The 15,849-nt window shown below is 39.3% G+C and overlaps 1 protein-coding gene across 1 annotated transcript in view; it reads left to right on the top strand.

Moving 5' to 3' along the window:
* Nucleotides 1-3,945: 3,945 nt before the first annotated feature.
* EML5 (EMAP like 5) overlaps nt 3,946-15,849 on the top strand; it is a 90,552-nt gene continuing 78,648 nt past the window's right edge. The window contains exons 1-2 of the mRNA XM_081127770.1: nt 3,946-4,404; nt 9,969-10,128. Coding sequence (XP_080983896.1) covers nt 4,208-4,404; nt 9,969-10,128 — 357 coding nt within the window. The 5' untranslated portion in view covers nt 3,946-4,207. The remainder of the gene's footprint in view (nt 4,405-9,968; nt 10,129-15,849) is intronic.

Below are 15,849 nucleotides of genomic sequence, written 5' to 3'. Positions count from 1 at the left end.
TGGAAAAAGGCAAGATTTTAATAAGATCTGTAGATTAAATAATGGTATTGTATCAATGTTAATTTCATGATTTTGGTAATTATTCTGTAATTATGTAAAAGAATGTCATTTTAAACAGAAAATACACACTAAAAAAGGGGAATTATGTCTATACCTTACTCTTAAAGCACTTACATATATACATGCACATATACATGTGTATATAAATATATACATACACATATACATATATTTACACATACACACATAAGGAGAAAGGTAAAGGAAATGTTATAAATGTTAATATTCATGGAATCATGGATATGGATAAAAATTAAAATATACAAGAATTATTTTTTATCATTTCTGTCAGTCTGAAATTATTTTAAAGTTAAAATTTTTATAAATGGGAGAAATCAAAAACTTCATATCAAAATAAAATAACTATTGTATCCAAGGTGAGATCCAGTCTAAAATGAATTGGTATTTTAGTTTGTGCTGGAAAGTATACAATAGGCTTTCTATAGCTGAAAGAATACCACTTTCACATTACAAATGTAAAGATATTGCTTAGAGATAGTGTTTCATTTGTTGACTAAAATGCTTTCCTAGTATGGTAAAGTCTGTGACTTTAAAATGTACATGACATTTTACTACAGCCCTGTCTTTAATATCTTGGCTTTATCTTCTTTTATCTTCAATTATCACATCTCCTTTTCTAGAACTGTACTACCTACAACTAGACTGTATTTGCCTCTCCAGGAAATGTCCACCTACATCAAAATTAACATAAGACTAATCTCTTCAGAAATACTTTGCACCTAAGTTTATTTTTTTGCACAACTATGAAGCATTAAAATTCCCTTTTTATCTCAAGCCATTTTGAATGGGTTTCTGTTAAATACAACCAAAGAAGTCCTGGCTAATATAGTACTGGAGATCAGAAAAAGGCTCAAGTTTTTAGAAGTTTCAGCTATTCAAGATAAAATGAAAAGAAAAAAAAAAGAAAATGAAAAGGAATCCTATTGTGACTACCCAAGTATGCTCTTTTATACCTAATGGCTGACAAAGGTATATGGAGCATCTACTGCAGTGTCAGGCACTGTGTTAGGCTCTAGACATAAAACATTTGAATTAAAGGTATGGTTACAAAAATATTTTTATGGATAGCTTATTAAAATATCATTGTAATTCCTAAGTTGGCTGAATTAACTAGCTAGAATTAATAGTGTGAATTTTGGCTTTTACGTTTTATGTACTTTGTCTTATATTTCTTTTGTAGACATGAGGGTAGCTAAAATTGGTAGCCAGCAAATAATTTATTTGCTTTAATTTCAGAAATATTCCAGAATAGAAAACTCCATACTAGAAACTCAAGTTTCATGAAAAAGACTACCAAAGGGTATTGTGGCTTATATTTAAAAATGCCTAACAAGTGTCTATCCATTGATTGACATGTAGAATTAGGGGGTCCTTCTCCTACATCCTGATTTCCATTACTTTCCAAGGGTGCAGATGGTGGAATCTCATTTAGCAATAGAAGCTTGATTAACCATTCTGACGTGACATTAGTAATAGATTATATTAAGTTGTAGGGGTAAGAACTAACCAGTTTTTCCCCCCTCTAATATTCATGAATATTTCATTTTTTAGCCACCTTTGTGCCTCAGCTGTCCCTTTGGTCTTGAGTTCAGCTGAGGATGGTTTAATTAAGAATGTTTTTGCTTCACACTCCACCCTTGGGTCATTAAAAATCGTAATGGAAAATATGATAATGGAAAAATAAATTATTTAAATCTGTTATCAATATGAGTACTTAAATATGTATCATGGGATCCAGAACACATTTTACTGAAAAATCTAAGACACAGGAAAATATTATTTATTCCTCACCTCCCTACATCTCATAAAAATTACACGTAACCAGCAATTAACGTACCACAAATGTATAGCAACAACATATTTCGTTTTCGCTAAGTTCTCTGCTTAAATTTAAATCATCAACAACTTTTTCTTTTTCTCACCAGGGATTTTCAAGGAAGTCACTAGTTGAGTTAGCAAACATTCTTATTAAAAAACAAAACACAAATATAGGTGACAAAGACCAGGGCAACCTGGTCTTACGGCTTCAAAGCCACTTCTCAGGCCTGAGTTAGTTTTCTTTCCAGCAGGTGCCAGAAACCCAGTCTGCGTTCTTCCTGCCTTTCTGCTAAGATTCTTGCTACCTCTAGCCAAAGACACGCTGCAGAGGGGGCACATTTCTCCCAGTCTTGCTCACTACCCTCTTCTAATTCTTGGCTGCTCCTGAAAACTAGGACAAGGGCCCTTTTCATTACAAGAGTCTTATAACTAATCACTCTGGGAATTGCAAAAGTAATAAACTTGAGGCCATCTGAAAGCTTGGACATTTTATGAAGTTCTTGCAGTCAGTTTTTCCTGCATCCCAGTTCCTCACTAACCTGTTAGATGATAACGGTGAACTACAGTGAACCAGATTTCTATTTTCAGCATTCCTAGCAGTGTTCACCAAACCGGCTCACTTCTTTAGTTTGCTTTGCATGGCACTTATGCAGATTCCTTCCTCTGAGATGGCCCTTCTCCCCTGCATGTAGACTAGACGTCACAACCCAAACTGAAAAGGTATCCTCTTGTCTGAAATTGGCAATTTGCATCTTTGAAGACGTAGAGACTGTGTAACATCCATTCCAAGGTATGGGTGCCATATAGGAATCATCACCTTTTTTGAGCAGTCACGGTCCTTGAAAAGATGCCAGTTTATCCTAGCTTTTGTCAGATTTCCAAGTCTTAGTATTCCCTGGAGAAACCAAAACAGTGATTTTTAGACACGGAGGATTCATATTAGCATTTTGTTAGCTTTTCTTGTTGTAAACCTTGTGGCTATCATCCTGCATTTAAAACTTCTTAAAATACAGATTTCAAATTACTTTTTGCAGGTGTTGCTTAGCCTCGGCCATATTTCTGTGAGACAGAGGGCACTTCAGAAAACGGACATAGCCGGGAACCCACTGCTCCCGGTACTTTCGTTACTGGTGCCTTCTCCAGGATCACGGTACTCAAGCCATTGCTAGGATGCAGGAAGCATCTACCAAGAGCTTACTGGTTCTCAATAGAAATACTGAAAAATCCAGGTGGGCCGCTGCTATTTATTAACCAATAGGATCTGGCATGTCATTTTACGATCTAAACTCCTTCAGTTCTGAGGTCATCTCAACAAATGAGAAAATGTACAGTCAAGAAGTGAGGCGTTATCCCCTCAATGTCTGGTGCAGTGAGCACTATGAAACAGCACGAAACATACACACACACACACACACACACACACGCACGCACGCACGCACGCACACACGGGCGCGCGCATCAGAAAGGGGGAAAATGAGGTTAGCATCCTGCGTTGCTTCTCCCGGGCGCACTCGCCGTCCCGGCCTGTACAGGGGCCTTGCGAGACCGGCCGGCGCTTCCCGGGCCAGGCCTCCCAGCAGCGGGTCGGGGTCGCCGCGGGTGCGCCGCGACCTGGGCGTCTCCGTGCGGGCTCGGCTTCCCGGGCGCGGATGGGGCGCGGTGAGGGCGCCCGGGACGTCCCGCTCGTCGTGGCCCCGGGTAGCGGGTCTACATATGGGAGGATGGCGACGGCGCAGGAGCCGCGACCCCGCCGCGACCCCCAGGATCTCCGCGCGTTCCCACGACCCCACGCTGGGAGGGGCGGGGCGGGGCCGTCGCGCGACGTAGGCGGCGAGGGGCGGGGCCGCGCGAGGCCCCCTTTTTTCCCCCCCGCTCGGGGGCGCGCGGCGCGGGCCCGCGGGGCGGTGGGACGAGGCCGCGGCCGGGTGCGAACGCCGCAGGTGGCTCGGGCTGGCGGCCGGTGCGCGGGCGGCGGCTGAGGAGCGGAGGCGGGGGGCCGGCCGGCGCTCGCCTCAGCTCGGTGCCGGGGCGCTGCGGGCTGAGGAGACGAGGGAGCCGAGGAGGGCGAAGGGCGCGCGGCACCCACTGGACGGCCGGCGGCGTCCGCGGCCCTCAGCATGTTCCGCGAGGCGAGGGTTTTCCTCCCGCCCGTGGGCTGAGGCGGCGGCGACGGCCTCAAGAAGCGACATGCACCTGCCGGGCGCGGCTTAGAGGGCGCGGCAGGCGGCGAGTCCCTGCCGCCAGTCCCAGCGCTTCCTTCGCCCGGCCCGCAGCGGCCGGAGCCGGAGCGTGGAGTGGGCGCCCCGACATGGCGGCCCGGAGCGCCCCGAGCTGCCACCTGCGGCTCGAGTGGGTGTACGGCTACCGGGGCCACCAGTGCCGCAACAACCTCTACTACACGGCGGCCAAGGAGATCGTGTACTTCGTGGCGGGCGTCGGCGTGGTGTACAGCCCGCGGGAGCACCGGCAGAAGTTCTACCGAGGCCACAGCGACGACATCATCAGGTACCCGGGCGGGGGCGGGGGCGGCCGCGGTCGCCGCCGCGAACGGTTCTCGGAGTTGGCACTCGCCGGACCTCTCGGGTGCGGTGACGCGGCGCTGCGGGGAGCGGCGCTGCGGAGAGAGCCCCGCAAGTGTCCTGGCCCCCAAGTCACCCTGTTCGCCCCCTGCCAGCGCCTTTCCCCACCTTCGGGTTCTAGAGTCTCCCTCGGGGCGGTGACACCAAGGCCGCGGGCGCACTGGGCGTTTCGTGTGACCGCTTTGTGTCCTCCCCCCTCCATCAAATTTATGAAACTGCGAAAAGGCTCTTTGGGTAGCAGTTTACTGCTGTAAATCCCGCCTGAGATTCTTCATCAAACGAATGCTTGAAGCGCCGGGGGGCAATCCTCTCCCTCGCGGAGAACGGACCCAAAGCCCGCGCCGCGAGCCGCCGCCCGTCCCGGGGAGCGCGCCCGGCGGCCTCCGGCGGGGCGCCCGCCTCGTGGCCGCAGGGACCAGTTCGGGTTTCACTGCCTGCGGTTATCGGCAGATAGAGGAGGAACCCCGCAACCTTCAGGCAGTTCGCTGGACACTAGCATTTGCACACCTAAAGGCAGCCTGGGGCTAGGTGTCATCTGAAAGCGTTTCCTCTTCTTTGCAACTACGTAAGTTTACTTTTGTGTTCTTTGCTTAAATCACAATTTTTATTTATTTATTTTTTTTGCATTTTAATTCTCCTTTGGGCGGTATCCTAAAGTTGGTCCCAGTGCTCGTTGACATTTCTCTAGGGAAAGGTGTGTTTGAAATGTGATTTTCAGTGTCTCAGCAAAAGTTTTGTGGCAAATAAAGTTAAAAGCTGCAGAAATGATTCCAGGCCCTTAATGACTGCCCCAAGCACAGCATACGTGTCCTTGGCAGAAGCAGCGTATACTTAAAGTATTTTGAGAATGTGTTTGTGTGCCGCTTTCTGGGTTTTTAACAGAAGTTCTGTGATTGGGTTTGGTGACTGCATTATTTACTCCCTTATTTAATATGTTCCACAGGGTTTAAATTGGGCATTTCAAATCCGTATCTGGGCTTGGCGTATGATAGGCAAGAAACATAAACTCCATAAATGACCAGAGTTCTTGTATTTTGTGTGCACATCTGTGAACTAACTGTAAGAGGGGAAAGGAGGCCTGGGCCCAACACGAGACCAGGGTAAGAAGGTGTGAAGATTAGCAGAGCAGAAATTGAGGTTGTGGAGTAGGGAATCGGGGTGTGCTTTGGGTTTTTCTGTTTGTTGTTAACCCCAAGAGTAGACTTCACTCCAGTGCTCTGTCTTTTTCGCTAATACTTTACAGTTTCTTTTCCATGTGTTAGGTCACCCACCATACATGGAATAGTAGCTTTGCCTGGATGAAGCAACCCTTCTCCAGGTACTCTAGTCTTTTAGGTTGAATTCAGTAGGAGGGCGAGATGGGAAGGATTTTGAGGTCCTCTCTGAGTGTACTTCTATAGTTTGTACTCCTTGGTGTTTGAGAGCAGTATTGTATGAGGGTCTTTCAGATCTAGATATGATTTATTTGATGGAGTACTGTGCTTTTGCTCTTCCAGCAGGAATCGGAAGCTATGTCATATGTCGCACTGCTTGAATTTTTACGATTGTGTTTCAGTAAACTCTCAGGACCATAATGCCTTTGACTTCCTTTGATATAAATAAATAGATACATATAGTTGCACAACCCATACATTGTCTCAAATTATTTTTAATTGGCACATTACTTTTATATATACAAAAGATTTACCCTTAACACAATTTATAACAATAAAAAGGTTTCCTGAATAATTGCAATGGGATAGTAAAATCTGAATCGTGGTATCTTGAAATTGTTGGCACAAATTTAATACAGTACTAAGAATATAGCTTAGAAATCAGTCAAAGGGCTCTGGAAATTTTATTTGGAACAATGACAGATCATTATTGTATGTGAAATAGATCAGGGAAGTGTTCAAACCTTTCCATTTTCTTTCAGTTCAGTGTTTGAAACATAAGTACAGAAAGTACTCCAGTAATTTTTCAATTGTTCCACAGCTAAAAGTGTAATATTTGTAAATGTAATGCATAGTGGAAAACAATATTATTGAGATGTTAGCTTTAGTAATAGAAAGTCAGTGCTATTTTTATCATCTGTTTCGTTTCCACGTTTTCTTGAAACTTAGGTAAAACTTATTGGTCAGATATGACTTATGCTGGGGCTAACCAGAATAGGCAGGTCATTTTCTTTAGGTTTTGAAAATGTAAATGCTATATTGCTTGTAAAGAATGAATCACAAGCAGTCTATGATTTGCTTGCCAGTTTTTTTTCATCTTACTACGTCTAGTATTGCTAATGATGGTGCCATGTGACTTACCACTTTGCCCATGTTATTATACTTCTCTAGTAATTTATCCTTTAGTTGTATTTATGTCAGTACTAATTTATATAGAAATTAGTTTCACTGTCAAAAATAATATAGGAATTTTAGGGTCACTTTTCTTGTTTTTGCACAGTGGGGACAAAAGTAGGTTTACAGTTGTTTATATGGAAAATAATACAATAATAAATAATAATACAAAATAGACTGTGTTTTGCGTACTCACAACTATAAACCTACTTTTGCTGCACTCTATTCTGTTACAAGTTATAGTGATACAATTCTCTAATTTTTCAATGTTTATTACAGGTTTAAGACTAGGTTATAAAATATGCTAGACTACAAATAAGATGCACATTTATAGCTTGGCTCTATTTTGAAACTTTTGTGATAGCTTTAAAATTTTATTTTTCTAGTTACTGCCCATCAGCACATTTCTAACAAGTTTGTTCTTGAAGTAGTTGGATATTATTTACAGTTTTCAAATAATTTATCATCAATGAAGACCATTGGTGGAATATAGTTGGTTTTCTTATGCCAGTGAACCTCCACATTGAACTGCCTGAGCCAATTTTTTATGTGTTATGTAGGTGTGGAATTTGAAGTTTTTTTCTAAACGTGGTGAAGGTATCTCACAAGATGTAATTTGACTTAAAGGTTTTACATGGTTGCTCTGGCTCCTATACCAAGAACAGAGTGAGGGAGAAGGGCAGGATGGAAGCAGAAACCACTTAGGAGACTTGCAATAATCCAGTCAAGAGATTTTGGTGGTAATAGATTGTTCTTTTTTAAAGCTGCATAGTATTCCAATGTATAAATGGACAACAACTTTTTTATTAACTCATCTGCTGTTGGGCACTTGGGCTGTTTCTGGATTTTAGCTATTGTAAATTGTGCTGCTATGAACATAGGGGTGCATGTATTCTTTTTAGTTGGTGTTTTGGGATTCTTAGGATATATTCCTAGAAGTGGGATCACTGTCATCACAAATGGCAGTTCCATTTTTAATTTTTTGAGGAAACTCCACACTGTTTTCCATAGTGGCTGCACTAGTACCCTTTGAAACTACATGGAGGGACCTGGAGATTATTATGCTCAGTGAAATAAGCCAGTCAGAGAAAGACAAATACCACACAATCTCACTTATGTGTGGAATCTAATGAACAAAATAAACTGATGAATAAAAATAGAACCAGAGGCATGAAAACATGGAACAGACTGATGAATCTCAGAGGGAAGGAGAGGGGTTGAGAAGAAATTAACCGAAGAACTTATATGCATATATGCTTTGCCCATGGACACAGAAAATAGGGTGGTGAAGGCCTGGGGGGGGACTGTGTGGAGGAGGGCAGTGGGGTAAAAAGGGGGTATTCTCAACAGTAAAGATAAAAAGAAAAAAAAAGAATACAGAAAAAAAAGAGATATTGGTGGCTTGGACCAGAGTGATAACAGTTAATGTAGTATGAAAGGCTCAGATATATTTTGAAGATAGAGGCAGCATTATTTACTGGTGGATCATGTATAAATTGTGACAGAAAAGAGAGGTCAGCAGTCATCACAGCTTTTGGTTAGAACAACTGAAAGAATAGAGTTGTCAGTCACTGAAGTGGGAAAGACTGCGGGAAGAGCAAGCTTTCTGTTATGGGAGAAAGGGTAAGATCCTGAGCTCTGCTTTAGAAGTGTTCCATTAGGGCTTTGGCCTAATTTTTTATTGGATTGTTTATTCTCTGTTGAGTTTCAAGAGTTTGTGTATATTTTGTTTAACAGTCCTTTATCAGATGTGTCTTTTGCAAAGTTTTGTCCCACTCTGTGACTTGTCTTCTAATGTTCTTGACATTGTCTTTTACAGAGCAGAAATTTTTATTTTAATGAAGTCCTCAGGTGAGGGTTAAAAAATATATATATTTATGAACAATAAAATGGTAATAAATGCCTGTCTATCAAAAATTGAATCTAAAAAACAAATGAACGAGCAGAACAGAAACAGACTCATAGATACAGAGAACATTTTTAAAAATATATGTCTTTTTTGATTTCAGAGAGAGGAAGAGAGAGGGAGAGGGAGAGAAACATCAATGATGAGAGAGTCATCTTTGATTGGCCCCTGCTGGGGACCGAGCCCACAACTGATACAGAGAACATTTTGAGGGTTGCCAGATGTTAGCAGCAGGTTTAATCAGATTGAGGAAGTTCTCTCTCTAAAATTCTTAGTTTGTTATGTATTTTTATTATAAAAGGGGTTGGATTTTTGTCAAATGCTTTTTCTACATCTGTTGAGATGAACATGCGGGGGTTTGTTGTTCTTTATTAATGTGATGGTTGACATTAATATGTTGAACCAAGTTTTTATTCCCACTTCTGTTCCCTTTTACTACTCACTTAGTAGTATGTCCTGACGTTGAATGCTACCCCAGGCTGTCCAGGAGTCATCATAGACAGTCTCCTTTCCCTTTCTCCCTGTAGCCAACCAGTTGATTGTGTTTAAAACCTTCCCAGCATTTCTCTCTTTCAGTACATTCTCCACCCTGATGCCAGGAACGATTTTTTTTTTTCCTCCTAAAAGTGAACCTGATCATCTAAATCTACTTCTGGAAAAATTTATCAAGGAGAAATTTATATTCATTCCCTGCCTGTTGCTGATGTATATAAACCAGTACCAACTGTTAGGTCTTTGTCTTGTTTTTAAAGACTTGTAGATTATTTTATATGAATTTGAGTGACTTTTCTGTTTCATAAAATGTGATTTGTACTCTAATATTAATGTTATTGTAGGAGTGCTACTAAATACTATTTTTGGACACTAAAATTTGGTCTAACTTTATCAAATAAAGGAATAAAATGGGAAAGAGGGCTTAAAATCACATCAGTACCAAATGAGAGAATGGAATGTGGTAGGGTTGCTCCTGATTTGTTGCTGTGGTTCAGTTGATTCTTGTGAGCATTCTGTTTTGGAGAAGTTTACATACACTGTATCATATCACAGGGATTACAAAGTCTGTCCTTAACTGTTTATCACATATACTATTGAAGTAGTGACTCTTAGCCTGGATTTTTATAGAAGTTATTTTATTTTAAATCCAAATTATTTTAAATGAATAAATAAAGTCTAATTTTCATATTGATATATGTTATATATATCAAATAACTGTAAAATCACTATAAGCAATTTTAAGAGTATTTGTTTGTTTTGCAGCCTTGCATTGCATCCTGAACGAGTATTGGTAGCAACAGGACAAGTTGGGAAAGAGCCTTATATCTGTGTTTGGGATTCATACACTGTACAGACCATATCAGTTTTGAAGGATGGTCATACACATGGTATAGCTTGCTTAGCATTCGACTTAGATGGACAGGTATGTGATAATTTTTTAAAAACTATGTTTTAAAAATGTGTACTATAAGAAATTATTATAAATCTATAAATATTAAATCAGAAAGCGGTGATGAAAAGTATTTGTTCAGGGGTGGAGGTGGGTAGGTGGGATGAGTGGTTGGTGTATATGAGAAAAATAAGAACAGTAAGGAGGTTTTATAATTTTATCAAGAACTTCTCAGTTGAATTAATAACAACCATGAAAGCCAAAGAGATTCTGATTCAGTGGAATATTACCTGGTTGTTCCAGGTAATATATTCATAAGACAGATAAAAGACATCTTAGGAAAATTAAGTTTCTCTAAGTAGCTTTGTATACATTTTAACTTTTAGTTATTTTTAAGGTTTTCTATTAAAATTAAATTTTTATTGAAAATAATGAGTCAGTTCCTATATAAACTGTTTTTAGACAAAATCAAAGTTCAAAACAAAGGATATAATGATCATTTCATTTACTAATCAGTTCTCAAATTATTATTTACTTCTAGTCAATGATTTTTTAAAAAGTTAAGGCAACGGCTTTCTCATGGTGTTTTCATGGACCTTATTATACCTAAAATACATTTAAGAAATGGTAAGAAGTTGGATTTTGCAGGTGTGCTTAATATATAGTCTTTAAAAGTTTTATGTTAAAATTAGATTTTAAAAATTATTTTAACTTTTAGAAAAAATTTTAGTTACTTGCTTTCAATTCATAAAATTAATTTCATAGATCTAGATTTAACAGGGACAGATTACATTGGGTTCTCTTCCTTGAAAATGACAGCCAGTAGATGTTTTATTTATAATTGAGGAATAGCTCCTTTGAATAGCATAGATACATATAACTTTCTGTTAAGAATCTGGTACGGGATCTCGAAAGACTTAACTGGAATCCCTCATTTGGGGAAAAATATGCTCTGTGTTTAATATCATGGTGTAGCAGTGGTTGTCAATTACAGAACCTTAATTTGTGTACCATTTTTGCTATTATTTTTCAAGTCCTTTAATGTCCTCGTATCGGAATTTTATTTTTTAAAAGGAAGAGAATACTACTTTTTACTTACTTTACAGGAGATGATACTTTATGAAATAAACTTACAAAGTTTTTAAAAATCATTTACTAAAGTTCGTATGAAATTCAAGATGTCTTAACTATGTGTATACTTTAAATATAGATGTTTTTCTCTTAATTTTAAAATTGCCTTTTTTAAATGTAATACATTGCATTGCTGAGGAATTTCTCTTATATGTATAAGGAGAAGTTATGCCCATAGCTTTTCTTAGTTGAGAACCTTTAATTTCATTTATTTTAAGCAACTTACAAGTCTTCAGTACATGCATTTTATTATCACAGATCTTCATGAGAACATGTTACTTAAAATTTAAACTTATAAGAAACATAATAGCTAAAAGTCGTTGAGCATAAACCAAGTGTAAGGCATTATGCTAAGCCTACATTATCTGATTTAATCCTCACAGCCCTATGAAATAGATGCTGTTATTATCTCTATTTTACAGATGAAGAAACTGAGACTTAGAGAGGTTAAATAACTTTCCCCAGGTTACACAGCTAGTAAATGGAACCAGAGTGGGAACCGAGGTCAGTCACACTCCAAAGCTCATGTTTATAACCACGATGCTTGACTGCCTCCCAAACATGGAATTTAGGAGGTGGTTATTTATATTTCAAAAGGAACTTACCCATCTTAAGTACAGTTAAAGCTTGTGAGGAACTGCTTCCAATTAAAGATTAAATTAAAAAAATGTCTCTGAAATTATGTTAATGAAAAAGGCTTTAGTTAAAAATATATTTTAGTACATATATATCCAATAATATCTATAAACTATTTATGAAATACCGACTAGGAAATACTGTATAATTTTTGCATTTTCTACTATAATTGAAACTATAAATGAGTTTCCCTGTTGGTAGTAATGCTGGATGTTCTTTTCCCAGAGAGGTTCTTCTGAATGGATTGAATATCCATGCTAACTCTGGAAGTCTCCCTTATTGAGAATAATTAGGGCCTAAAAAGGCTATTTATATAAATCCACATCAAACAGGGACTAAAATTTTATAGTAAATGGGGGAGGAGGGAGAGGAAGGGAAATTTGGTGCTTTATCTTGAAGCACCAAATTATAACCATAATTTAAAATAATAAGCACATCTCTCATATTAAACAAAATCTAAGTTATAGTTACAACTCTGCTAATATATAGAATGAGCCAAGAATAAAATATTAATGCTTTTAACCTAATTTGTCAGTTATTTGCTGGTACAAAATAAAATGCTTTAGCTTACCTTTGACTTTTGGCTTTCCGGTAAACTCTTGATATCTTAAACATATCTCAAGTGCCTACTGCATTATTTTTTAATTTTCTTCTATTACTCTTCCAAATCCTAACTTCTAATGGCTTTCTGTATGATTTGACCAATATTTACTTCATTGAGTCCTGCATCTTTTGCAAAATTAGTGATTTTTTACTTTGTGTAACATTGTAACAATTAGTTCTTATATAATGAATGCTGAGATCACAAGGATCCCCATACTATAATCTTTTACATTTAATTGTCTATTATTTGAATGTTTCACAATTGCAGGAGCACATGGGATGCATCAAGTTGTGGCTATTGGAATATTTTTCTCATTAGATTTTTTTAATATACTAGAACTTTTTACTAAATACTTCCAATTCAATTAATAGACACAACCAAGATTTTGTTTGGGAATAGGATCAGGGAGGAATAGAGGCTTTTTTATCTGGTTTTCTTTTCCCCTCTCTGACTGTTACGTCTTAATTATCTTTTTTTTTTTTTTTTTTAATATATCTTTATTGATTTCAGAGAGAGGAAGGGAGAGGGAGAGAGATAGATAGAAACATCAGTGATGAGAGAGTCATTGATTGGCTGCAGCCCGCAACCCAGGCGTGTGACCCGACCAGGAACCGAACCCCGATCTCCTGGATCCTAGGTCCATGCTCAACTGCTGAGCCATGCCCGGCTGGGTTTAGTTATCTTTAAAAGAGCATTTTGCCCTGGCCAACATGGCTCAGTGGTTAGAGTGTTGACCCAAGCACCAAAGGGTCTCAGGTTTGATTCCCATTCAAGGGCATGTACCTGGGTTGCAAGTTCAATCCCAGGGGTGCTTGTGGGAGACAACCAATCGGTGTGTCTCTCTCACATCTCACATGGATGTTTTTCTCTCTCTCTCTCCCCCTTTCCTCTTCCCCTCTTCTCTTCCACTGTCTTTGAAGATCATTGGTGAGGATTAACAACAAAAAAGAGGTTTTTTTTCTGTCTGCTTCTTAAATGTTGGTGTTCTTTAGGAGTCTTTAAACAACCTTTCTTTTTCACTTTACTTACTCTCTCTAGGTCATTATCTGGATTCATGACTTTAACTCCCATATCAGTTAACAGTGGCTCCAGCTTCTCTCCTCCACTCCAAATACCCTCCTTGAATGTTATGTAGATGTCATTCTCTGTACCATGCTTGGCTAGAGAGCCATTTGTCCTTCAATCAGTTTTCCTGCTTGGCTTTGTCTGTTGAGTCAGTTAATTGAAGAACCACACTACAGCCAAGGTTGGCTCAGTCCTCCATGTAAGTGAGTTCTGTAGCCGCATTCTACACCCAGGGGCATGAATGAAAGGATACACAGTGTCATTCTTTCTATTGGAAACCTTACTCAAACCTGGCTCCTGCCTACAGCAGGTCTTATATTTTTGCACAGAAAGCCAGCTCCAAAACATGTAAGCTTCCTTATGGAAATGCCTAAATGTCCCAAGATGTTAGTCTTTGACTTTTAACAATGAAACTATTCCACCTGTTACGGGCTGAATTGTGTCCTTACCACTCAGCCCCTAAATTCATATGTTGAAGTTCCCACTCTCAATCAGAATGTGACTATATTTGGAGATAGAGGCATTTAAGTTAGAAAGAGGCCATTAGAGTAGACCCTAATCCAATCTGACTGGTGTCCTTATGAGAAGAAATTTGGACACAGACATCAGGATGCACATACATAGAGGAAAGACCATGTGAGGACATAGGGAGAAGATAACCATAGAAACCAAACCTGCCAAGCTTGATCTTGAACTTCTACTTTCCAGAACTATGAGAAAATAAATTTCTGTTGTTTAAAAAAATAATAATAAAAAAATAATAAAACTGAATTCTCTCTTTATTCCAACTCTATTAAAAATTAAAAACAAACAAACTCTTTCTCCTGGCTTCTGGCTGACCTCTCCAGCCTCCTCTCCTGCCACTTCCCAGTTGGCACTCCTCCCTTCAGCCACACAGAATTAGTGGCTCTTTCCTGAAAGCACCATGATGTGTCTAATCTTGGTGTTCTTTGGCCTGAAATGCACTTTCTCTTACTTTTCTACCCTACATTCTCTTACTTTGTCTTCCAAGATATGGTTTAAGCAGTACTTTTACTAGAAAACTTCATTTACTCTTTTCCTCATCTGCATAGGCTGGGTTAAATGTGGGAATAAATGATAAAGTATAAATGATAAAAACCTGGAAGAGGAGGTAGTATTTGCTTGGTTATTTCTGCCTTTTTGTTTCTACTGTTGCTTAACCTATGCTTAGGGAGGTTTATTTTGGCCATGATAGATTTATCATGGCTGCAGAGGAAGTGCTTCGGGTCTATTTTGTTACTACCTATACAGAACTAGATGCTTTGAGGCTCTGTTGAGACACGTGGAGTTTTAAAGCTTTTGGCCAGCTGCGGTTTGCTACATGTGTATGATGAGCTGAGCCAGAGAGAAGAGGCATTGGTGTAAAGGACAGAGCCCTTCTGTTACTCACTTTATAGTTGTCCTGTGAAATTTTAATCTCTACACAGTTTGCTGTAGCAAGAGGTGAATCTTTCTTTGAGCTAATATTTGCTGATACTCTCCAGTTCCCAAATATTAAGGACTCTCAGAAGAAGCAGATAATCTCCTCTTGTTCCCTTGGGCTTTGTCCTAGTGTGATTTGCTGGAGAGCCATAGTAAACTATTCTCTGTCTTTTTATGTGAGCCATTTGTTCTACCCATTTGGGGGCTCTAAATAGTAACTATACTTTGCAGAAACTGTTTCTAACTGGGTATTAGACGACATGGAGAGGGACATTTGGACAGGGAGGGGGCATAGGTTCTTCAAGCTAATTATGATTATGGTAAACTGATGATGATGATGACGATGATAGCAAATACTTCTATAGCACTGGCGATATTCCAGGTACTCTTCTAACTCCTTTATATACAGGGTGGGGCAAAAGTAGGTTTACAGTTCATATGGAAAATAATACAATAATTAATAAATACTATAAGAATAAACTGTGTGTTTCACATACAGCTGTAAGCCTACTTCTGCTCCACCCTGTATGTACATATGTTAATTCACATGTTAACCCTATAAGGTACTTTTATTATCTTCACTTAATCGATAAGGAAACAGGTACAGAGAGGCTAAAGAACTGCCCAAAGTTATCCAGCCAGTGAGAGATGGAGCCGGTGTTCAAATCTAGGCAGTCAGGTACCAGAATCTATGCTCTAAACCAGAGATTGATAAACTTTCTATAACAAGTAAGATAGTAAATAGTTAAAGCTTTGTGGGCCATGTGGTCTCAGTGACAATTACTCAACTGCATTGTAGTGTGAAAGCAGTCATATAGACAGCTTGTAAAAGAATGAATGTGGCTGTGTTCCAGTAAACTTTATTTACAAAAACC

The sequence above is a fragment of the Miniopterus schreibersii genome (assembly GCF_964146895.1).
Source record: "Miniopterus schreibersii genome assembly, chromosome: 1".
Taxonomy (NCBI): domain Eukaryota; kingdom Metazoa; phylum Chordata; class Mammalia; order Chiroptera; family Miniopteridae; genus Miniopterus; species Miniopterus schreibersii.
This window is presented reverse-complemented; position numbering and strand designations above follow the sequence as displayed.